Source organism: Anguilla anguilla, chromosome 8 (assembly GCF_013347855.1).
Source record: "Anguilla anguilla isolate fAngAng1 chromosome 8, fAngAng1.pri, whole genome shotgun sequence".
Taxonomy (NCBI): domain Eukaryota; kingdom Metazoa; phylum Chordata; class Actinopteri; order Anguilliformes; family Anguillidae; genus Anguilla; species Anguilla anguilla.
The window spans coordinates 38,975,013-39,000,323 of record NC_049208.1 but is presented as its reverse complement, the minus strand read 5'-3'; the positions used below and the strand labels follow the sequence as shown (position 1 = coordinate 39,000,323).

Below are 25,311 nucleotides of genomic sequence, written 5' to 3'. Positions count from 1 at the left end.
GTATTGTTGATACTCGGTCTGCTTCTGTGCGATGCTGCTTTCTTCAGTCCTGCCTGCAGTACCATCAAGCTATTCATAGCTCACAATGCAGTTTGACAGCAGGAGTTGTGACTTAGAGTCACGTTTAAATTCTCTAAATGAGAGAAGCATGTAAGGATATGCCTGCATAATGTGTTTGGGTTTTCAATATCTGTGGAAAAGGGACTAGCTGATATGTAACAACCTCTGATGTACAAATTGCCCCAGACAGCATATAAAGCAGATATTGCATTTCACAAAAAAAGGGCTCCCTGTCTTGGTTGTTGCTATATAAACTGTTTTTATCCATTCACAGCATTATTTTTCACACTTTTATAGAAAACACAAGCAAGAAGCTGTCAACTTATTTTTTGCGTTATTGGACATTTAATACAAATGAGTCCCCTCTGACTGTAACACAATGGCTTTGGTCACAATCATAAAATAAGTTTGATGTCATATTTCCTTTAGAAGTGCTGGGTCTTCCACCAAAGAAGAAAAAATGCTTGAAATTCTACTGATCACTAATGACAGCAGAAAACAAGAATTATAAACATCCTCACTCAGAAATGAGGAGCATGTCGGAAAAAAAATAATCCTCTCCGACAAAAAAAAGTGTGGTCATGTCTGCTATCAATTTGCTACGAAGTAGCCTATTTATAGAGAGGTGTTGTGGAGTAACACGGGTATCATACGGCTGCAATGTGGACTCTGTCTCATCTGTGCATTCACATGCGATAGTACCTACTGTTCCCTGGTCATTTTGCCAATTTGAGGAAACATCACAAAAGCTTGCATTTCCGTAAGAATTTCAGAAATACATTTCAACTATACCTTTGCAACACAGGGTAGGCTATTTTAAAAGTGCCATTTGGATTAAATAGCCTACATATAAGTTTAGTATTTCGTTTAATTCGTGAAAAATGTAGAATAAACTAAAATTATAGATTGTGGACTAATAGAAGGGACAGACATTCTTGTTATATTGTATGCAAAATGTACCTGCCACGTGAAAACTATCAGTTTTACAGGCTTAACTATTTAACACGGGAAACGGGTTTATGAATGACTGCCTTTAGAGGTTAAACTCGACAAATAGCCTACGCAATCAAGTGAAAGTCAATAAACCACGGTACGGCATTGTTTGTTTATAGAAATACAAAAATTATGACCTGAGCAATTAATTACTTTGAAAATGTTTTCCCATTTATGCGCAATTTCTGCACATAACAACGTTATTTCATAGCCAGTCACCAGACTGAATATTCACGGTTCAATTGAAATTTGGTCTGCACAGCGGAGGTCCGCATTATTTGTAAACTACGGTGGTATTGTTACAGAAGAAATCAATTTTATGGAAGTAGGCTAGCCTACGTCCGATATCTTGATACAGATAAATCTGTATTTTAAACTAGTTAAATCCGGGAGCCCACGCACCGTTAGCCTACGCAATAGCTTAGCTATATTATAAATATGAGAAACCGATGCACTATAGCCTATTCCTTATAAAATGTTTCTTTATGAATCAAATGGTAACAAAATGAAATAAACTTACCTCGGTGGTTGAATTGGCAAAAATCGTCATACACTTAAGTGATGATTCCGCTACTGGAATAGTTTGAGAAGGACACCTACAATGTAAACCACGGTGAGTTTCTTTTAAAATTGAATTCCATCGTCCGAAATCCCTTTTAATACCCTACCCTTTTCTATCAATGGAGCATTCTCTAAACGGGATTTTGTTCCACTTGAAAAAGATCCAGTTAGAACAAAAATGAAATAAAATTAATTAAGTGAGACCGCTGTAATTTTTATAGTTATTGTGCCTATGTAGCCTACTTTTTATGACTGGTTGGTTACTATAGCTTTTTTGACAATAAAGCCCGGCAATTGATGTTAACCGCTGTCACAGTTCACCAATGGGTAATCCGAGTGCATCTAACCACCTCACATTACGAATACAATGTAGACGGGCAAGCCGAAGAGCTCTTCCTTGGCGAGCAACTGCCCGAAGGGCTTCATTACTCTTAAAGACACACCGCGTACACTACATGTCACCGCGCTCGCGGTCTGGCAGAAAGCCGGCACTGAACGATTTGATGTTTGAAGGGGCAGCAAAGCAGGCGTCACATGTCCATGTGCCTTTACGTATGCCTGTTTATGATGAGGTAATACAAACGGAAATATATTAAAATATTTGCATTAATTGCCACGTATACAGAGCTACTGTGCACCCTGTCCAACAGCGCTAACGTCTTCATCATCCACATCTCCGTCATCATCATCATAAACACCCTCATCTGTGCAATTAAGCACAGATTTAGCAATTATTTGCATTTCGACATTTCAGCAGTTTGTTCTGCACATATTCCAGTAATGCGTTTAAATATGTGCATATTTATACAGCTATGGTTCGCAGGGTCCTTGATATTGATATTCCATGAGCATTTTAGTATCGCGCATGTTTACTGCGAGCAATTGGGACTGCTTAATTAATCTGATTTTATTGCAACCATAAATTACATTAATTGTGCGGAGAGACTTTAGGTCAAGGGGTATTTAGACAGAGCTCTGGAAACTACTATGAAAACCCATTATATGGTATATATTTGTTTTGCTTAGTTCACTGTTCACTGCTGAATTATACTGCTCTCCATCAGAATCCCAAATATGGATTTTGGGTCTATATTTATGTGTGAAATATGCTTGCATGGCCTCAGTATATAAGGATTTGGTATATCCAGTGGGTTAAAGTTATGATATCATGTATTCAATTAGTTTCTTTCGTTGTGGTTGGTTAGTTTTTGTAGTTCTGTAGTGGTGTTAGCTGTTAAATCTGATTGCATCAGGTAAAATTATTTATCGGTACTGAATAATACTTTTTAAGATGAGCCTTTATCTATTATGGCTGATCCGGATACCAAAATCATGGATAAGGACCTTGCTGATTCTAGATACTTTAAAAATGAATCTTTTTCATTTTTAAATATTTTATTTAAATATACTATTTTGGTGAACTGCTCCCTTTGCTGTTATCACGGGCAGAGCACCGTCCAGCACTGTAATATTTGGTTTTAGAATTGGGCTTCATACCCCTTTCAACTTGGGGAGTATTACTCCCTGTTATTTTTGGAAAATACCAGGCAGAGAGGAGTGGTGTGAATCCAGTAAGGTGTACCACATGCAGGGTAAAGGTGTGCACAGTGACAGTGGAGAATGGTCTGTCTGACTGAGTCGGTGAACTTTGCAGCCAAAGAAATGGAGCTGAGGACCTGCAATGGGGCTATTCCAGATGTTTCCGCTGACTTGTGTTACTTGTGGGAGCAAACTGAAGGGAGATCTTCTGTACAGGTCTACTCTATAGCCTGGTGAGAGTGAACAGCTAAACTGCACTTGGATGCTGGTAAAGCCAGAATGAACAGCTGCTGTGTACAGGTTGTGGGGAAGCTCAGTAGTCCTAGGATGGTGGTTTAAGCCATAAGGGTGAGGTATTGTTAACTCCCCCAGGTGCTGGGGGATTTAGCTGTTCATAAACCTGTCGTGTGGCAGAATTCTTGGCATACAGTGGTTCTGTGATCACTTGAAGAGCCACAGGGGATTGAACCTTCATAGATCAATAAAAATGTCTTAGCTATTGGCTCTGAATTCACTGCCTGCAACAATGTATACTGAAATTGTCAAATTCTTTAATGGATGTTAAATGAGTAAGGATGCTTAATTAGTCTAATTTGGCAGATCCTTCGTTTCAGTTTACAAACCTTTCGATAGGTGATTTGTTTGTTGAAAGTGATTGTGTATGTCAGGTATGGTTAGATGTTTTAAAAAGGATTTTAAAAATAAATTTTGTAAATTTTTGTAAATTGTTTTATTTTCTGTTTTACGGATGGTGCAAAGACTTTCCTACTTATATACCTTTCAATGTGAGTTAGTTTTAATCAGATTTCATCTTGTTTGGATGAGCCAATTATAATTGCTTAGTCTCAGAGGAATTATTAGAAATAGATTTATTTTTAAAATATGTACATTTTGTTCCAACACTACTAGTTTCAGTTACCTACACCTTGATTGTCTGTTTTATTTGAAGTCTTTAGACTCATTTTGTCTGTCATGAGTCTCCAGTTAGCCCACTGCTGGGTGCTTGACCTGGGTGGAACAGCTGCCACAAGCCTTCATAATGTCCTTCAGTAAAAAGTGTGCTGATTCCATGGGACCTCCTTCAGAGTTCTCTTCCCTACAAAGGTTTGTTGATTAGGTTAGTAAATTAGGAGATCAAGCTGCTGTCACTGTAACTGTTTTCTATCACAGTGTGTGAAGAGATTAAATTGCCTCAAAAGCTATGGCAAGTCCTAGTCACCAACAAAACTTTGTCCCTTGTGTGAGATAGGTCTCATCTCGTGAAGCTGGAATTGACTGTTTGAACTCACTGGAAAACCAGGTCTTTGTTGGTCAACCAGTAGAAGGCACACCACTGGACCAATAGAAACCATTGCCCAATGAAGTGATAGGGACACTGTGCTGCAGGAGATGCTATCTGGATAAAATGTGAGGCGGGGTTATAGACTCATTGTGGTCATGAAAGATCCTAAGACAATTCCCATCAAAAGAATGGGAGCATTAACCACAGAGCGTCAGCCAAGCCTACTCTGGTAAATCGGGCATCAGTGGTCTGCTTTTGGTCTGGCTGTGGTAACTGGGCATCGTAAATCGACTGCATTTATATTGACTGCATTTATATAGCGCTTTACAATTGATGCCTCTCATTCACCCATTCACACACACACACTCACACACCAACAGTGAAAGGCTGCCATGCAAGGTACCTCGAGCAATTAGGGGTTAGGTGTCTTGCTCAGGGACACTTCGACACGCCCATGCCGGGGGATCGAACCGGCAACCCTCCGACTGCCAGCCAACCGCTCTTACCTCCTGAGCTATGTCGCCCCACAAAGGGCATGAAGTGCACCATCAGAGACAATGGCTGTGCTGACCAAATGCTGGACTGTATGATGCAATGGCCAGCTGCAAGGGCCTATGACCAAGTCTGTGTGGTCATTTGGCGACATGTACTTTCCCCTCAAGCTATGAAATTATATGACACCTCGATGGTTCCCATTGTATGCAAACGACACCAGAAGCTGTGACTCTGGTTTGCTAAGATAATGACACAATTCACATTTCTCTTTTAGTCATAGCTTTTCGCTGTTGATGTTTAGTGACTACTTCAATGACTTCTATTCCCGAGTGTCAGAGCGACAGTTCTCTTTCAGTTCCCGCAGAATTAATCTCCTCAAACCTCAACTAAACCTCCAGGAGCCTACTCCTCTGTTCTGACATAGTCTCATCTCACTTGCACAACAGTTGGAGGTGTGAAACTGCATATTGATGACACATTAGTGTCCTTAAATACAGGAAGAGCTCGTTATCTCTCAGTTTGTCACCTTTCGTGGAAGGTTAAAAACCAAGGAGGATGATTTTGATTTTTAATTCAGCTAGGAAAAATGCAGCAAATATCCTATCCCTACATAATTTGTGAAAGTATCAATTTTCACTTAATAACAAAATAACCAAATGTGGTAGTTAACTGGTCTTTAATTTTTGGTAATTGTGTATGTGTGTGTGTGTGTGTGTGTGTGTGTTTGTGTGTGTGTGTGTGTGTGAGAGAGAGAGAGAGAGAGAGAGAAAAAGTAGGTAAAGAATTAAATTATGCATTCACACACACACACCCACACACACAGCTTTATGCTCTTTTTGGAATAAGAAAGAGATTTGACTTTTACACAGGTTGTTTTGGACAGCTTTAGTGTAACATGTACCCTCTTGTTCAATGATGCCTATTGGATGGAAAAATAGCCCACGCATCACTGGCTTTTGTCCTGAGCAGGTAAAACCAGACTGTACCTCCAAAAAAAACCTCATTTCAAAAGGGCAGTCGCACCTACGATAAAGGTTAAACACACAGCACGCAACACGCAAGCACTGTGTCCCTGGCGATACGCACAAATGCCCACAGGATTACCTCTCAATGTCTTCATGTTTAAACATGAAACAGCAAAGTGAGGGTTTTACTCTTTTTTAAAAACAGATTGAAACTTATGGCTGGTGCCAGCTGCTGTTCGCTAACGTAATAACACCACTGCCCCTGCACCACGGATGGGCTCTCTTCCTCTGGGACATTTGACATGTCGTGGCATCTGTTTGACAAAGAGATGCTAACGTTTAAATAACAACAACGACAAAAGAAGTCGAGTGACATAAGGCTTTTTGATAATGCCAGGAGTGTTGGATGTCTGAAATTTATAGCAGTCCTTCCTATTAAGTCTAGGTCATCGCAAAGGGGCATCTAATTCAGGGTATCATCACGATTCTGTGTATCAAGCATCTTTGCGTTTTATTATAGGTGCAAAGTCTCTCACTCATAATTGTACTTTGTATAAATTGGTGGGTTGGACATTGGTATGTTTTTATTTATGAAGCTGTTTTAGGCAAACTCCCTGTTTATCTCAGTGCTTTCTTTTGTGAGAGGCCTGGGTCCTATCACCCACGATAATCTAATTGCTTGCTTTTCATTGTTCCTAGGGCTTTCTCAGCTCTTGGACAAACTGGAACAAATTGCGAAAGGAGCTCAAATTAGACTGTTTCATATCTATGACTGATTTTAAAAGCACCATAACAAAGCATTGTAACAGAAACATGTAAATGCTTTGAGTGATGAAAATACAGTACCCAAATTTCATTTGTGATTTAAAAAACAAAACAAAAACAAATTTAAACAGTATGTGTCATATGTTAAATGTATCATATTGTTTATATTGACAATGCGTCCGCTGTTATCTTGGTCAGGTCTTTCTTGAAAAAGAGATACCGGATCTCAATGAGACTTCCTAGTTAAATGAAGGCTAAATTAAATTAATTAATTAATCTAAAATAAATTGCTGTGGCTCAGTTATGAGGTGTTTCTATGCTCTGGGCTTGCAATTTTAGCAAGAGTCACTTGGGATGCATCATTTCCAGAAGTCTTTGATGGTGGATAGGGGCCTTATTTTTACTTTCCTCTCCAAATTAACATATGCCCAGTACTATTTGTTATGCAACCATTGCAGCTGGGGGACTGATCAACCTAGAGGAGTCACTAGTGTACAATAGAGTCAAGTCAAGTCATTCAGATTTATATAGCACTTTTTTCTGACTGAGTCAGCACAGTGTTTAACAGACATTGACATGTACACACAGGTAGAGAAAAACCCATGTGTACATATGAGTATAGTAAAAGAAAAAACAATTTAGAGGAATGCACAGGCAACTAAAATCCCACACCTTCCTGAGTAGCTTTTAGCCAGTTACGCACCAGCCTATCATTGCATGTACCAATAGGTAGAGCTATAGTTGGATATGCCACCTCATCACCAGACAGCACTCCTCCCCACCCCCCTCCCCTTTTATATGGCCAGTCAGAGCTAATCCGTCACGAGGGCAGGAGGGTTATTTCAGATTTTCAGGTAATTGATTGCTTGCTTTTTCAGAGTCTGGCCTGGCTAATAATCGCTTGACCCATTCGTGTGTGGCAGGAAGGAGCAGGAAGTGACACGTAGTGAGATGTGCTCTGCTGTGGTTGCCCTGGTGTCAGTCCAGCTCTCTCTCTCTCTGTCGGCTTTGGTTTGCTGCTCTGCTTTTGATCCGCGATGCCTGGCCTGATGACGTCCTTAAGGAATTGCTGGTCTACGGCTGAATCTTGGCCTCTCAGAAATGTTGCTACGAAGAGGTGTGTTTCCTTTTGCCTGTCAGCACTGTTTTTATGCTTCCATTTCACCCTGCGATGATTGAAAGGAGTACATTTTAAACATTCATGCATAGAGTTGCAGCCAAGTGTAAGCCCTTAAAGATGCAGCCTGATAAATGTTCTGTGAATGCATTACGGTCTTATTATTGCACTCACGTTTGACCTGTGACCACATGATAAATGCTAATGGTTATTTTGGACCTGGGCACATGCTCCTGCAGCCTGTTTGTTTTCATAACCGCCAAGTTAGTGGTCAACCGTGTTTTTTATTGAGAGGTTGCAAAAACCAACAACGTCATCAGCTGTGCGGAGCCCAGAGAGATCTTGGCGGACCATGGAGACACGGCTGGAACACTGCCAGTCAAACTGAAAATGAAAAAGCAAAAAGGAAGGAGATAACAAATAGGGTCTGCATTGATTTCACTTGTGGCCTCGTATCTCCAGCACTGCAGCAAAACTGCATCATAAAAACGGGGAAACAGACAATGGACCTCATTCATGAAAAATGTCTATGATCATAAACCGGAAGTAAAAATGTTTCCAAGAACATTTCGGCATTCATCATTTTTTCTTATCTGTATTTGTTCATGGCTGTTTCCTTATGCAGATCACACGAACAGGATCGCACACAAAATTTACAATCAGCATTCATCATCTCATACACTGGGATGAGCACAACAAAGGTCTGCACATGCGTCATGAATGTCATATTGTTTTTTTTCATAGGAACATTTTTAAGAACAAGTAAGAATAATTTAAGAAAAGTTTTGTGAATAAGGCCCAATGTCTTGTAGCTACATGTTAGCTTGTTTTTTTGTAAGGTTTAAAGACTATTTTTTAAATCTCTTCATTTCTAAGCAGATAGATATCAGTGGAAAAGAAAACAATTTGCTGTTTAGTATTTCCATTTAGTTTCTGACAAATCAGTAGATCTGAAAACGAAACCCTTAGCCTCATTGTATAATTATCTGTGAAATTGCTTGAAAGGAAAGCTAGCAAAACAGAACACATAACAGATTGTCTAAATTGTGTTTTGGATTGCTGTTATGAAAGCCTTATGACAATAGGTCAGTATGCCCTTGTGGGAAATGGAGCACATCCTTTCACTAGCTATCAACACAATCAAGGAGAGAGGAATGTATCCTCACCATAGTGTTACTATGCACATCATAATCTGACATAATGTACATGTGTGTTTTTTCATTACCGTAAGATTGACAAAAGGGTCATTCATTTGGATTGCAAACTCGCCAAAACATCACAATGCTTTCCTTCAGAAATACAGAGTTGAGTATCCCAATTTTCATAATTCAATGTTCTATGTTCCAGAATGTTATGTTCTGTGTAAATGCCATCACTTTCCATCACAAAAACACAGGCTATTTATACGTGCCATATCTGTAGAGCCCAGGTCAATATGGGTTTGTGTGGTTTAATTTGTTAGAACATCGCTAGCGCTACTTCTCATACACCAGGACAGAAAACAAGGACATAATCATGTTCTACAAACCACTGAACCTCAAAAACCGATGACCATTCTGTTCTCTCTAAATGTTAATTTATTGCCCATGGCATTGCACTTATAAAGTGTGGCACAGATCACAAAGTCACGACCATCAAGCACACATTCAGCTGCAAATGAACAATATGCCGGCACCTGAACTGTGGAGTGGGGATCAGGTGAGAAAGCTAAGCCAGTGGGTGGCGATGACATCTATGACACCCAATGTGGGTGGAAGGAAAACAAGCCTCCGTAAAGCCGAAGGCCTCTGGCTTTACAGAATACACGGACAACGGAGTGTTGCTGTCCTAATTCTCCTTGATGGCCCTCAAAGTTCAATAAATTTTATGCGTGATTGCCTCAGATGGAGAAAGGCGCATATTTATGAAAAATAGAAAAGGCGAGAATAAATTATTCTGGCCAGCACAAAATGAGACAATATACATCAATTTAATATTTAATATATTAACATAACATAAAATAACATAACATAATGACGAGAACAAACCATTCAGCCCAACAACTCAAATATTTGAGTTTTGAGTTTTGTCATCCTAAAATAGGTACTTTTTAAAAAGTAGAACTGTTTAATCCAGTAAAAACTGCGGCACATAATTTGACGTAGTGTCAACCAGGGAGGAAGGGTTTCATTACATTCATTTAACAGAAGTCCTCCTTACTCTCATCACACGTAGGTGACCCCTCTGGTCAGTTAGGCACTCAGTGTTGCCAATTTAACGAGATTTAGAGACTAGCGAGATTTGTCGCTAGATTTAGAGACTTTTTGACTTCCCTAGTGACTAAAAGTCTTATCTGTCAACTAACGTTAACATGGTAGCACCCCCCCCCGCCGCTAACATGGTAGCACCCTAGCGCAATCTAGCGACTTTCAGGGACATTTCAGAGAGCCGATAGCGACTGCTGGTGAGATTTTTTTTGCAACACTGTAGGCACTTGCAGTCTGCCTGATCTGACCGCACTGAACTGTAGCTGCTGCTGCCACTCCACTGTAAGTGTGCAGCTTAGCTGGTGGACGGCAGAGGAGCCAAAGGAACGGAGGCCGGGCGCTTGTATTTCAGAAAGAGCGCGTGGTCATCTCACAGATTGATGGGTGACATCATAGCGATGAGACAGACTTGTGAAGGCAATTGTGCATTACAAATTGGGAGAAAAGAAAAATAAAATGAATGAAAATCTTTAACAATTGTTTTGAATGTCATTGTACCTGTCGGGGAACATGCTTGTTTGCTTGTGCCATGTATTTATTTTATTTACATTGCCAACGATACTTTCGCTACCTGAATTTCCAGAGAACCTGAAAAATGTCATTATTATTTATAACTTATTTTATTCACATATCAAATGGTAATTGCAAGGCTAATACATAGACCATGAGCAGGGATCTCTTTATGGGAAAGAAAATGGAAGAATAATGTTCTATTTGAAAACATTTCATTCGTACATAATACACACCATGCTCATTTAGAGAGTAGTTCACTTTGGTCTTGAGGGTGTGTGCGTGTGCGTGTGCGTGTGTGCATGTGTGTATGTGTCTGCACACATGTGGCTGTTTGTGCAGCCTCTATATGAAAATCTAATATGGAAAATCACTTTATTAAGGAGCAAATTCAATTGTGCCAATGCGCATATCTGTGAAAGCTGCTGAGTATAGCTGAATTATTTTTCATATGAAGCTATTAACCTTTACGGCAGCAAACTGGAAGCAACGTGCAACAAAAATAAATAAATAAAAGAAAGTTATGGCTTTAATCATATTTATTTCCCTGTGGATGAACAGAAAAACATATTATGTAAAGGGGATTGGATATTTGAGTGTAAATGTAAAGAATTAAAACATGGACTGAATTGTATGATTACTTAAAAACAATGCCATTGAAGTTAAGTTTTGCCATTGTGAGGATTTGATGAGAGGATACGCAATAATGTGAAAAAAAGCATTTTTTAGTGACAGTGCAAGACAAAAAAAAAGTGGCATCCATCCATGTCTTTGAGTTAAGGGTTTTTTCTGGAGCTCAGTATTTTGGGCTTCTGATCCTGGAGTCATGCATTGGAATACTAGGCGAGACAATACAGTTATTCCCATGAGCCATTAAATCTTTTGGTGGAAAACAAAAGCACCTCCAGAGGCATCTGCAAAGTAAATAAGCGACAGAAATGACAAATGCATAGCACACAGCCGTTACAGGTGGTGAAGCTTATATAGGAAAAATTGCCTTTCAGCTTAGCATCCCTCATCCAATGCAATAAATCAATAACACATCGACCCCCTAAATTTCTGCAGTCAGGGAAGAATTCTAATCGCCATTTGGCCACACTTGTAGAATGTTCTGGACGCTCCTCCTGCTGAACCAATGGAGCATGTGAAAGTCTAAATTACTATGGTGGCGATTTAAAGCGCTACAATATTTAGCAATCGATTTCACGCGCACAAACGTGTATCTTCGGACTGCGCTACAGAGAAAAGCGGTGAAGAGTGATGAGGAAGAAGACACGGCGAAATGCGTACGCATCTCTTTCAGCAGCAGAATTACAGCAGCTTACATCAGCTGCCGTGCTGAGGAGGGAGGGGGTGGCGGACGCACAGGTGCGTAGCGTAGCCGTCCTGCGCAGGACATCGCTGCAGGAAAGCATCATGGAGCTGTAGTCAGGAACAGTAGCGTCACTAGGGTTGGTGACACTCGGTGCGGTCGACCGTTGGTGTCACCCGATGTTGTCGACGGGGGGGCGGGGGTGCCGTTGGATGTTGTCGACCGGGGTTATGCATTCAAACAACGAAGCACTTCTCGTCATATTAATACCGTTAATTAAATCATCCGGCAGTAAACTGCATCGGAGAAATTAGCTGTTTCAACCCATCGCTACACAAAACACTGCACAAAATTTTTAGTTGCCTGTCATTTCGGTATCACCCCCCTCTGATGGTGTCACCCGGTGTGGTCCGCACCCCCCTAGTGATGCCTCTGGTCAGGAAACCAACAGTGAGCAGTAAGAGGACGTTTGTGAGGCAGAAAAGAAAGTGGTACGGATGGGCCTTAAATGATCAGTGAGTGCAAGGCATTGAGGAGAAACATCTTAGGGAAAGCTGGGGAGGGAAGCGTTGAACTGTGGATGAATGAAGGGGGGGATGGGGTGGTGGTGCTGCCAGGGCGGTTAGTCACATACTTCAGTCTGGGCTCCCGAGTGGCTTGCTCAATAAGGTTTGATGCCATGAAATCAAGCTGGGTCGTATTTACAGATTCAAGCCTGGGCTATTTACTTATTTTTCTGCTTTATCCAATTTGGAGGGCACCGGCAGTCATGTGCCGTCATTTGAAGCAGCAAGTGGTATCAGCTGCCACTGCTTATCACAACGTGGCTCACGAGCTGGGGACGCACAGGCAGAGGAAATCACTACATGCACAGTAACAAAGGCAGATTTGATTTGTTGCTGGTGTGTGATGAAATGCTGGTAACCTGGCTGAAGGAAATCCTCGCTTCTCTGGGCGATCCCCGATTCGCCAGTTTTGTGTTGGCTGGCTACAGTCAGCACTGCCTCTGTCCAGATTCAATACCAGACCAGGTAGCCTAAACATGCACAGCAGCCTCCATTGTCTGGGCTAGTTCATTATCCAGCAATGACTAGGAATGCACATCTGCAGGGTACAGTTGGCCTTGTGCCGCCAGACTGTCCTCCTGGGCTTAGACTGGCCAGAATTCCTTGGATAATTTCTTCCTTGGATACTTATTCCCATAGTCAGGGACTCACAGGTTACCAGTCATCAATGAGAGATGCTTCTTCTCCAGCAGTGCAAGGTCTCTCCAATAGAACAATGGCCTGCAGTGTGAAAAATAGAGAGTGTCTCCCTGCTGAGAACATGGGAAGTGTGCGCATGCTTTGAAGGTGCAAAAATAGAAGGAACAAAATTATGGTGAAGTCTCTATGGGCAGGAGAGGGCAGTGTTGGCATCTTTTGAAAGGCCAAGCCTGGTAGACAAAGGGGAGATGCTGGGCCCATGCACCAGCTTTTTCATGAGGACACATGAGGCTGATCCAGAGACCCCGTGGCTGAGCATTTAATTTAATTCATTGCTTGTTTGGTGCCACCACATGACAGCAAAAAATGTCATTACTTTTTACATTTAGCTGAGAAACAGACTGAAAAATGTAATCACTAGTGAAGAGGAAGTCAGCCCCCAGGCTGCCCACTGCTTCGACATTTTGCCCATATGTAAGGGTAAGTTCAATAATGAAATAAGAAAAAAAATACTTCAAATAATATTAGATTCTAATTTCTGATACTATTCCAATCAATGTTTCATTATACACATGTCAGTTTCATTCGGTCCTATGAATACTTTTCAGCCTGACGATGGTCTTTGACACAAATGGAATTTTTCAGAACAGCTATCTCTGTGCACTGTTTCAGTGCCCTCTGCAGAATGAATGCTGCCACACAGCCAACCTTGCACGCATCACAATTAGCTTTTGAACTGAAGGTGACAATACGGAGAAATGGTCTTTGTAAGTCTTTCAACAAGATGGTGTCCTTTTTTGATGAAGCATTTCTTTAGTGTTTTTGATTAGATTAAAATTTCAAGATGAAAGGGCTAAAGAACCCTTACCTAAGTCTCAAAGCAGAACGTGGACACGTTGGCATGTGTTACCTCTCTGATGCCCAGTGGGCTTAATAATCAAGACATCTACAGGGGTGGAGCAATATTCTGAGCTATATTTTGATGTAAATAGGCTAGCTTAGCTCAGATTAGCCACAATTTATCTTAGGCTTCACCCGGACATAGCCTGGCGATGTTCTAGTTGGCAAGAAAACTTTCATTTTTTCAACCTCTCTGCACAATTCCGCAACACTGGTACTATATATGTATTGGTGTTTTCCTTTGTCATTCTCATTCATGTAGTGAAGGCTTGATGAATTAAAACTGTTGACTGAAATGATAATAAAAAAAAACAACTTTCAGTTCAATGAGTGTAAATAACAGATTGACTAACGGTGCCCTTGGAAAAAAAATGTTTGTATGAATTAGGTACCGCATCTGTTTAATTAAAGAGATTATGCCTTTCATGCAGTCATCTCAGATAGCATCTAATATTCTGAGCATACAGAGCGTGAGAAAAAAGAAAATGAATCAGATTATTTACTGTTTGTTGACATCTCATTGATGAAGTGCAAATCTTGCATGATGAGAATGATTATCTGTTGTTTAAATCAATAGCAAAATAAGAATACATCAAGCATGCCCTTGAAACAAATGTTTATTTATTTATTGGGAGCTAGCATGCTGTGACAACGGAATTCTTCATTATACAGAAAACAAAATATGAAAAAGAGTGAGCTATGGAATAATTTAGCTTTTGAACATTATGTTAAAAACACCAAGCATTTAACTCAGTGTGTGCATGTATGTTTGAATGCTACCATTTGTAAGGAAAATGAAGCAAATATGTGGCTTTCCCTGATAAGTCTTACTCTGGAACACATTTGCTTGAAACGTATAACTACAGTTTTGTGCACAGGCTTCATGAACCAAACTATGGTCGCATTAATTAGTGAAATATTGAGCCCTAATCTCCAAATTCCCAAAATTATTTATGAAACTGATGTATTAATGTGACCAATAAATGTTACACTCGTCATGGTATTCCTGGACAAATATTATTTCTAGCCTTAAATAAATCAACACTAGTTTCTGCCTGGGTTCTGGAACTTAATATTGCTCATATGCACACTTTAGTAGAAAATATTTCAGACTTGATTTATGCAGTTGAACTAATGCACTGCATATTACTGAACATACCATAGAATGACTAACATCAAAGGACGATAATCTAATTGAACTAAAATTTTCTCCTAAAAAGGGATATCTTTTAAATTCTGTCTCCAAGTACTGTCAACAGCGATAAATTAAAATTCAGAAGGCTTTGCTGTATCCTTCAGTTGACCAGTTGTCAGTTGGCCAGTTAATATAGTTTATATAAAAACTTAAACTTCCTGTGCCAGTACTGCTAAACTTGTGAGCTAGGTACTTTTTCGACATTAATTTCCTTGTTCCTGGAGGTTATTTCATGTTTCCTCTTGTAAAAGGTCATATGACCATATTTCCATTATAGCAGGCCTGGTTACAGCTCAGAGGGAAAGAACAGACGTTACTTTTCATTGGCCACATAAATATTTCTGAAAAACAATTACAGCTTTATTATGAGTCTGTAAAAAACAGGCTGCATCTGATACTCTCAGGCTGCAAAGTTATTGACAACATCTGTGCCCATCTTTTCTGGGACCTAATTTGCCATGCTCATATACAGTGGACTAACATTCTTGACGTTGATGGGATTTTAATGTATTTTACCCACTGGGTGATAAATACTCAACACAAATTTCAAGTAAAATTGGCTAACAGGACATTTTATGAACTTGAAGGACGCTACGAGATGCCTCCCCAAGATCAATAATTATGGGACCTATTCAGTCTACCAGCAAGATATTTTCCATTTATATGTGAATAATAAATTCAATCAAGTGAGTCTTTTATTTATTAATATGGTGAGTCCCGGTGAAGTGAACAGAAAACAAGGACAAAGACAGGGAAAAGCACATTGTAACTGGATTACAGTGATCAATAATTCATATTTAATCAGGACAGCTTAAATTTATATTTGTCATGTTACATTTACCCTATATCTGTCATGCTAAAATGTAACTTTTAAAAGCATTTTTCAACACCCCACATTTCTCAGTTTGTAGTTTAAATGTGTTAAGCCTTTCTTTACATATCTGGAAAAAATACTCATTCCAAAACTGCATTACTGAACTACAAACCATGGATTCCAGACAACTGCAGTAGCTGCAAGAGATCTGGGACAGAGTGCTGATTTCTGACAATAGTGCATGGGGAAGACTCCCACAGAAGCTCTCTTGGACTTTGATGTGATAAATCAGTCGAGACATTGCAGGGTCTCTGGATGTATCTGGAATAGTATCGGGCACACAGATCGTAAACATATCAAATATTGGAATGACATGGATATAAGTGATGGGAAGTTGATAAAAAATGTTAAATGAATCCTGTTCAAAAATCCTAAAAGTATTTTGTTAGGGAAAGAGGGCATGCAAGCTTCGGGCAAAAATACACCTGCATATCGGATACTGCAGGCTTCTATGTTAACAGTTTTTCCAAGGAACACATGTGCTTTTAAGTTGAAAAATTTAAGAGTACACTAATCCATCCCAATTGGTAGATGTGCTCCTATATTATTTTTCTAGTCGTACAGAAAACACATCAGTTTTTATGAGCAAATGCTCCTAAAATGCGAGCACTGTGGACTCCTGTATTGAGAATAGCTCAGGCATAGACTCTTGAGGGTGAAATTTGATTTAAATTGATGAGATTTAGTCAAAGAGATTTGAGACATGTAACATTCTTGATTTCACATCTTTAAACTACATTACAAAATGAACGTAAAGCAGATCAAAGTAAAACAGGAAGTGCACTAACTGTTATTCAGCAAAATATGCAACACAGACAGAACGACTCGAAACCGTTACTGATTCTTAAACAGCCCACACTGTAAATTACTTTCGTCTGCTGTGCACAAAACAGACTTGTTGCCCATAAAACATACAGAAATGAAAACTGAAAAGACATTTTTAAAATAAATAACAGAGACAGGGAATGTCTGTCTCAATACATCATTCCTGTTTAGCACTATATGTGAAAATCTGGAGTGGGATCCTTGGCTCTCACAAAGGGGAGTTTTATGGTGAGGCGGCCCTGGAGAATGGGATGACAGAATTATATCGTGCCTGGAACCTTCTCTGACCCCAACAGCTCTGAATCAAGTAACGGAAAAAGGTCACCCCCGCAACTGGGGCACAGGAGGGCGTGATCTCTCTGTGTGCCAGCTATGGCTCCTGAGTACACAATGCCTCAGGCTGCGGAATGGGTGCAGGACCACGCACCAGAGAGGAGAAAACTAATCTCATATTAATTTTACTTCCTGCTTTATGAGGGATGGATCCAAACGAGACAGAGCAAGATCCCTACGTTTTATATCAGCGTAACTGATATACTGACAATACGCAGTTGTTTTTACTTTTCAGGATCACAAAGTATTGTACAACCAAAAAGGATTTCTCTTTAAATTTTTTAAAACTATCTTTAAACACAAGTGTAAAAAAATTACTGATTTGAAATAATCAACAATCTTCAAACAGGAGAATAAAAATAACTGGCTTTAATAAGGAATCCAAAGTATGCACTTGCAGAATTATTTTTGAATACATTACCATATAGCACTGTATGCAATGTGGAAAAATAAATTTTATCTACATGGATTTTGAAAATAAACAAGTTATGTACATTAAATATTAATGTTGTGCTTGTGCTTTATAAATGTGTGTGGAATAACACACTGTCAGAAGATGCACAACACACAAATAAAATACAAATATGCTGTAAGCAAATATTATAAATGATCACATTTGATAAAGTATCAAACAAGTCATAATGTTTTACCATTATAAAGCTCAAACAAAAGTCCAACACATACGTCCAACATTTTGTGTTGCAGTCAAATATAGTGCAAGTAGTGCTTAGGTATTTTGTTTTAAAAATAACTACAGGAAATTGCATTACAATGCCAAAATAACTAACACTTGTGGTGTATATAAACGTGTTAAAATCCATGCTGTAAGCATTTGGTCAGTATAAATTCAGGGACATAAAATAAAATAAAAACAATTAACCCCTTAACCCACTGGCCCCAAAGAATTTTCTTCTGACTGGTATTCGCATCTTTACTGAGCTTGAATTGTATTTCAGTGCCTTCCTTCCTGCAATGGAACAACAATATAATCAAATTAGCAAGGGGGAAAGAACCTACTGGAACTTAATCAAATTGCCTTTCAGTCATTCATTCTTAAGACACTTCTGTCATTAATTTTAATGCCATCATAATGTTGTCACAACTTGATGCATTTATAGACAAAGTTTAAATGTGATATTTCCCAGTTAATTAAATTGATGTTTCAAACGGTCTGCAGACAACAAAATGTTACAACAGGACAAAAAGACCACCGAGCCACAAGATCTGTTCCCGTACCTTTCACACACACATCTGTGCAAGTTCCCCTCGTGATAAAGTTGTTGCCGCTCCCTCCACATCCTGTATACAGAAACTCCTCACAGGACTTGGAGGCCGCATTATAGTAATACCGTGGTATGGATGCAGCGCAAGGCCCCTTATCCAGTGGCCCTAGGCAGAGGGCAGGGATTGCTATGGGGAAAAATAAAAAAAAATTTAATTTGAATTACTCACATTTTTTCCCCTAAAACATTACTTAGTGGGAACAATGATGATAATAAATACACTGGGAGAAAGGACCAATGCTGTGCCACATGACTCTTGCAGAATTTTAAATTTGATTCAATAAATGCATTACATGTCACACAGGGATGGCACCAACATTTATTAAGATGAACCATACTTTTATGAGGTTCACAGTACTCCATGCAGGCAACTGGGTCAGTGAATCGGTTGTTGTTGCCTTTGCAGCCGCCATAATGGAATTCCTCACACCGCATGGAGGTCATGTTGAAGAAGTATCTCTTAAAAAGTGCCCGACAAGGGCCCGGGTCCTTCCCGAACCTGCAGATCTTGGGAATCTCTGAAAAATTAAAACAAAAAGATGTCAATGGACCAGATCTCTCTTTCTCACTCTCTCTTTTTAATGTGATCCTCTTCATTTTGCCCAAGCTTAGTTTGGACCACAATAGCCTATTTATCTGAAAAGTGTTTACTGCTGGATTGCAAAGCATCAAATCACAGAGCCTGTTAGACATGCACTCAGAAAACACACTACAGGAAAAATAATATAACAATGATTATTCTGAGAGGAAACTTGAACATCCTTCTCTCATGGTAGAATAGTAAGTATGGCATGTGTGACATACTAAAATAAACGGTCTATATACACTAGCATAAGTAAAACACTAAATGAGACATGCGGACTAAATTTAGTTGTTGCTACGTATGGCAACAATAATTTCAGCTATCGTTTTTACAAAATAGTTGTTGTGTAGGCATATACGCTTAAACGGCACAATTCTGGTGTTGAATGTTGAATGAGATTTACGTTTGTAGCATGTTTTATGTGCGTATTGCACAAACATGTCTTCAGAAATGTTCTCAGCTATATTAGTACTTACTTGGTATCTTCCAGCATGTTTTCTTGCAGTCTTGATAAGTCATGAAATTGTTGCCGTTTCCTAAGCACCCACCATAACTAAATTCTTCGCATTGTTGTGTGATTGTGTTGTAGTAGTAACGCTGTAAGTCAGCACGACAAGGTCCTTCATCCACTTGTAGGAGACACGCTTCTAAAGTGAGAGAGAAGTAATCATTAATATAGATTTCGTCTACTTGTGTCAAACAAAGAACATATATTCCAAACAAAGGTTAAGGTTTGGGAACAAAGCTTATCGTTTAGTATGCGGATGAGTTAAATTAACAAAACTTGTACGTGGAAAGCTTGATAGCAGAAGCTTTGTCTGGCTTGTTTTCCTCCATGAAGAATCTGGCATGATCTAACACGGTCGTTGAACACAAACGACAAAGCTTTACAGGAAAAATTGCATTTACTGTACCTCTTGGTGGCAATGCGGAAACGTGCGCAAGAAATAGGAAACAATACGGCAAAAAATAGTATTCCATCGTCTTGTTGGTCTGGAGATAAGTTAAAGATTCAAACCATTAAAAAAGACTTTCCACAACTTTAAAAGATATTCTCAAGTTACTCTACATGCCTCCTTTTATACCCTTGGAGACCTTTCCGGTGGGGGAACCGATGGGCGGTTACGTTGAGTCATTTCCATACTTCATTGCGGTGTTAACTTAGTGATACAATTACTACAGCAGAGATTTACAGACTTGGCAAAACCGTCCAAATGTTTTACGCAAGTGAAAAATACGTCAATGAATATTGTCAACCAGCTATGGATAATTCCCAGTGCTCCAAGAGTTTCCCGTTTTTAACTTTGGTGGAAGGACATTCTCTGGAATTAAATTAATACCGGAAAAGGCCTAATGCGCAAATATACCAATTTCCAGCGAACCGTTTATGGTGAGAACAATTGTAAATTTCATTTCGGTATCACTGAAGGAACTAAGAGGGTGTTATTTCACCTAAAAGAACTTCGGAGGAATAAAGAATAAAAAGGGAGTTTTTAGAGAAATTGAGATAAAATAGAGATTTAATACTACCTGTAAAGGAGATCTCACCGCTGCATAATTTTAATTGCTTTCACGTCTCACGAATGTTGCCATTATTATTTAATTATTATGGAAAATACAACAATCAGTATTGACATTTAAAGGCAAATAGGCTTATTTAACATTTAAGTTTAGCAAAGATTGTTTCGTTTTACTTAGGTGGCAAACAGTGACAGGCAAAGTTGTTTCTAAATAATCATCACAACATGTATGTGATAGCCTAAGTAAAACATGTTTGAGACAGAGGATATTTGTTTTCTGAGTGGTGGTCAGACTGAGATGCATTTCAGACCTTCAGGGAGGTAACTTATCTAATCTTTGAGTGAATAGAGATACTTTAGTAGACTTGATCAGAGACTTATTAATATTATTTGCAAAAGTTTGATCAGACTGAGCCACATGAGAGATTTGTGAGGGTTATTTCTCAAAGTAGTGGCCAAGTATTAAACATTCATGCATAGCATATGATGACATCAACAATAGTCATGGTTGTGAGGTCAATACTCATTCCTCTATACATCATGGCCCACAAGGAAATGAATATCGGCATCTGTGCAGCATCAGGGCTCATTGTGTAATTTCTATATCTGCTCTGACACACCCTTGATTAGATATTAATTTAAAAGCTTCACAGCCATTTTTTAGAGCTACTTTTTAATCTCAAACTCAATCACACTTATTAAGGCTGCACCACCATCAATCCAGGATGGCCCAGGCTGGCACGCTGTCCTCAGAAACGCTCACAGCCAGTCGCTGCTTCTTTTCCTTCTTCAGATCACCGGCAGAGCTGCACGGCCATTGTTGTCAGAGAGCTGCCCATCTTACACAACTGCTGCTGCTGGCACCCAATCAACCAGAGGAGTCGCCTTTGTGCCATGATGCTGAGAATTGCCAACTGAGGCCCTCACCTTCTAGGCGATGGAACAGACAGGTTTAGATTTCAGAAAATCAGGATGAGGTACTTCACTGCATCTAGAACGAGCACTGTATAAACCCACAACATACGGCCAGCGGTTGTGTGTGTGTGTGTGTGTGCCTGAGTGTGTGCATGCTTGTGTGTGTGTGTGTGTGTGTATGTGTACATACAGATGATTATAATTTTAACTGCTCTCGCTCTCTCTCATACACATATCCAAGTTTTAAAATTTATATCATTATTTATTTAAAAATAACAAATTCAATTTTTAACCAAAAATTTGTGAATGAGGATTAGAGTGAACACTCAAATATGTGTCACTAAGCAGATTCCATCTGCCTGTCACATTTTCTTTCTAATAAGCTCTCACCCATCCAGGTCTCTGCGTGAATCATGCTGCATTTCGATTTCAGTCAACATCAAGTCAGTACTTGAAGTACATGTGTGGTTGTGTGAATTAGATCTCATTTAAAAAATGTTTAACTAAAAAAATGAATAAATAAAAAAAACTGAAATGAATTCAAATACAGTCAAACTGCTTCTATATTGACAATACTATACATATTTAATACTGTGAAGCAGTGCAAGCCTATGAGATATTGTTGAGAAGAAATACACGCTTTGTATGTCAAGTGTTACAGTTGAATACGTTCTGAATTATGTTGTAGTCCCCATAGCAACCTTTGTCGTATTTTTTTTTTTTTTTGGATACTGTCATTGAATGTTTCCCAAAGCAATGTGGTTGACACATAGTTCAAGACATGGCACGTTATTCAACATGACAGGTTTGGGCTAATACAGATTACACATGGAAACCTGTATTATAATAACTGTCCTCTTGACCTACATAATCACCAAAACGTAAATTAAGTATTTAAGATACCTGTAAAAGGAAATATTTGTCTTAATTTTAAAGAGAATTGTTTAATTCTCTTAGCTCAGGTGGTAAGACCGATTGTCTGGTAGTCAGATGGTTGCCGGTTCATACCCCGCCCTGGGCATGTCGAAGTGTCCTTGAGCAAGACACCTAACCCCTAACTGCTCTGGCGAATGAGAGGCATCAATTGTAAAGCGCTTTGGATAAAAGCGCTATATAAATGCAGTCCATTTACCATTTACCATTAAAAGCATCAGTTATCTTTATTATTGTTGTTGTATATCTGTCTTATTTTTTTAATGTCATGCTGTGGGGGACTTCATAAAAAGACAATGATCTAATCAGATTAAGAGATTACAATGTTTACAGATTACTTTATAAACCGGATTGAAGGAGGAGAGTGGGATTCTCTGGAAGTTTTCACGAGTTGAAGACTGTTCACCATAAGTAGCGGTAGGTTATTTAATTTTTCAATATTGAAATATGATAGGGAATTAGTACTTTTTAAAGACTTCTAATGAATGCAATTACTTGTATCTGTATTAATAGATTACAGTACATGGCTTCCAAAAACATCAAATAAATGTGAAAACCTTTTATTTTATTGAACAAGGCAATTGTATACTGGAATAATATGGGTTCATCACAATTATCAATAATTATTCAAATGGAGACCTCCTGAAATAATGTCTGTAAAATATGTTAAACTCTAACAAAATGTTTTGATATATATTTCCAAAATATATTTTAAAAATATATATGAAATGTTTTTTAAAAATCTAATTAGGAAATTATACATTGTTGCTATAGAATCATTTGATATATATCATAGAATGCACAAACATTTAAAAATATATTCATCAACATTACTAGTTGCAAATCTAACTGGCAATATCTTTGGGATATACAGGTATATCTGTAATATTGGACTAATCTTTTGATTTATATCTTAATAAACTCCTTTTAATTCAGTGTAATGTTTCTAAATCAGTAGTTGTCATGGACTGTCATGTATTGCTCTGGCCAATAGTCTGACTAGGACGTAGCTAGTATTCCAGTTTATTACATTAACCATTTGTACAGAACACCTTGAGTTTTTAGACGTGGTATCTGATGACTTCTATGTTTCTCTGGCTCTGGGATAAAGTTCCATGCTTACGGTGTCACTAATATCTTGTCATTATTTTCATTTATTTTACTTTGCATTACAGGGAATTCTAAAGCTAGTGTTTATCTGTTTACATTTCTGCAGACAATGCCGGTTATTAATGTAGATGACTTGACGGACAAAGACAAAGCAAAAATGGAAGTAGATCAGCTGAAAATTGAAGTGAAGCTTGAGAGAGCGTTGGTAAGTCCTCAGTTTAACCATTCATACATGCAGTACACTTACACACATGCAGGCACACTCACACAAATGCTTCAAATCATGTTTTGTATTTTAGTCTGCCTTGGGTTTGCCTTACCAATTTAAAAAAGAATTCAAAACAAGCTGTAACATTTTTGGAACAGTTACAATCCTATGTGGAAGTCGAAAATAGGTTTGGCGCAGTGCACTTTCCATACTGGTGAGAAATTAGCTTGATAATTGGCTGAAGGGAGTTTTATCACCTTTAAACAGTCTCATATTTCTATTATGGATGCGTTTCTGTTGTGTATTGTTTTAATGGCAAACCATTCATCTTATAATCAAAGTAAATTAATGCAGCATCCATTAACAATGATTCACATGTACATTTGGTGAGTGGGGGTAGAAACAAGGTCACCATCAGCAACAGTGAATTTGACAGCTCTGCAATAAGTGGATTAAAATACTTATCACAAGAAGTATTTTACTTAATACTGCAATTTAATTGTAACAGTGACTATCTCAACAAATCAATGTTGCATCTGCATGTGTTAAAATGAAAAGGTGTTCTCACTCAACCTCAACCTGATTATTTGCGTGCAATACAAAGAGGATTGTTGAAAGAACTGATTAACCTGGGGGCTAGAGTTGAATTGATTATAGCTGGCTTACTCCTACGTATAAATAGGTCAGCAGGTTTAGCTTAATAATCTAAATGAGACAAACTCAACAAAGCTGGACAGGTACGTACACTTGATATCAAATATTGCATTTTTAATTACAGGTATCTAAATGCTGTGAAGAGATGAGAGATTACATTCAGAGTGGAGCGGATGAGGATCCTCTCGTCAAAGGCATTCCAGAGGAGAAAAATCCATTCAAAGAGAAAGGTGGATGTGTCATTTGCTAACGTGGACCGAGGATTCGTCTTCTTTTCCTCAGTACGGGCAATTGTAGAACCCTTGGACAACAGCTAGTATTGAATCCCAGCCGAAATGCAGTCTGTTGATTGAAAGGATGGATGGAAAATTGCTTTTCCCACCTTGTAACAGATCCCCCTTTTTCAAATGGCATTGTACTTCCTCTGTGATGTCACACAATAAATCAGAAATTTAGTGCGATGATTGTCAAGAGATTTGATTGATGGAGCAAGTGCGTCACTCCTGTGAGGCTGTTGTCTCTGCACCATCTGTTCCATTACTGGACAAAATACTTTGATTAAATGTTGTTGTTTACAACAAAACAACAGTGTTGATTATATATATATATATATATATATATGTACATATATATATATATATATATATATATATATATATATATCAAAATTGTCAACACAATCAACATTGTCGTCAGTTTGCCTGCAAAGAGAACTAATTCAAATTACGTCAATATTTCTATAGATTAATAAGCATTATTATATATTATTATATGTAATTGTGCCTGAAAAAAGAAACTTGCAATAACACAGATAAAAGTTACCTTACCCTAACCCTAACCTTACAAACAGCATACATGCTGAGGGAATATGGGATCTTTGAAATACTGTTTTCCAGCAAGTCCATTTACAGGAAGACCAATTGTTGTG

At 38.7% G+C, this 25,311-nt stretch overlaps 3 protein-coding genes across 5 annotated transcripts in view; 1 reads left to right on the top strand and 2 right to left on the bottom strand.

The window, feature by feature from the left end:
• Positions 1 to 1,701, bottom strand: part of calcr (calcitonin receptor) — a 71,605-nt gene extending 69,904 nt beyond the window's left edge. Inside the window, exon 1 of one of the 2 annotated variants that reach the window (XM_035430693.1) lies at positions 1,574 to 1,701. Coding sequence is in view for 1 of the 2 variants with exons in the window: in XM_035430692.1 (XP_035286583.1) it covers positions 1,574 to 1,603 (30 nt within the window). In the remaining variant the exon portion in view is untranslated. The remainder of the gene's footprint in view (positions 1 to 1,573) is intronic. The other variant, XM_035430692.1, reaches the window with a different exon arrangement.
• Positions 1,554 to 24,844, top strand: gngt1 (guanine nucleotide binding protein (G protein), gamma transducing activity polypeptide 1). 2 transcript variants are annotated; one of them, XM_035430696.1, is made up of 5 exons: positions 1,554 to 1,666; positions 21,357 to 21,540; positions 22,745 to 22,828; positions 23,628 to 23,726; positions 24,508 to 24,844. In XM_035430696.1, exons 4-5 carry the CDS (start codon positions 23,631 to 23,633, stop codon positions 24,631 to 24,633), a joined length of 222 nt encoding a protein of 73 aa, XP_035286587.1. In that variant the 5' UTR covers positions 1,554 to 1,666; positions 21,357 to 21,540; positions 22,745 to 22,828; positions 23,628 to 23,630; the 3' UTR covers positions 24,634 to 24,844. The 2 variants fall into 2 exon arrangements, with proteins under 2 accessions (XP_035286587.1, XP_035286586.1); XM_035430695.1 differs by lacking the exon at positions 1,554 to 1,666 and adding an exon at positions 20,177 to 20,433.
• Positions 17,530 to 20,141, bottom strand: tfpi2 (tissue factor pathway inhibitor 2). Its single transcript, XM_035430694.1, has 5 exons — positions 19,958 to 20,141; positions 19,520 to 19,690; positions 18,799 to 18,978; positions 18,414 to 18,587; positions 17,530 to 18,144 (listed from the first exon to the last, which is right to left on the bottom strand). Exons 1-5 carry the CDS (start codon positions 20,022 to 20,024, stop codon positions 18,053 to 18,055), a joined length of 684 nt encoding a protein of 227 aa, XP_035286585.1. The 5' UTR covers positions 20,025 to 20,141; the 3' UTR covers positions 17,530 to 18,052.
• Positions 24,845 to 25,311: the final 467 nt, after the last annotated feature.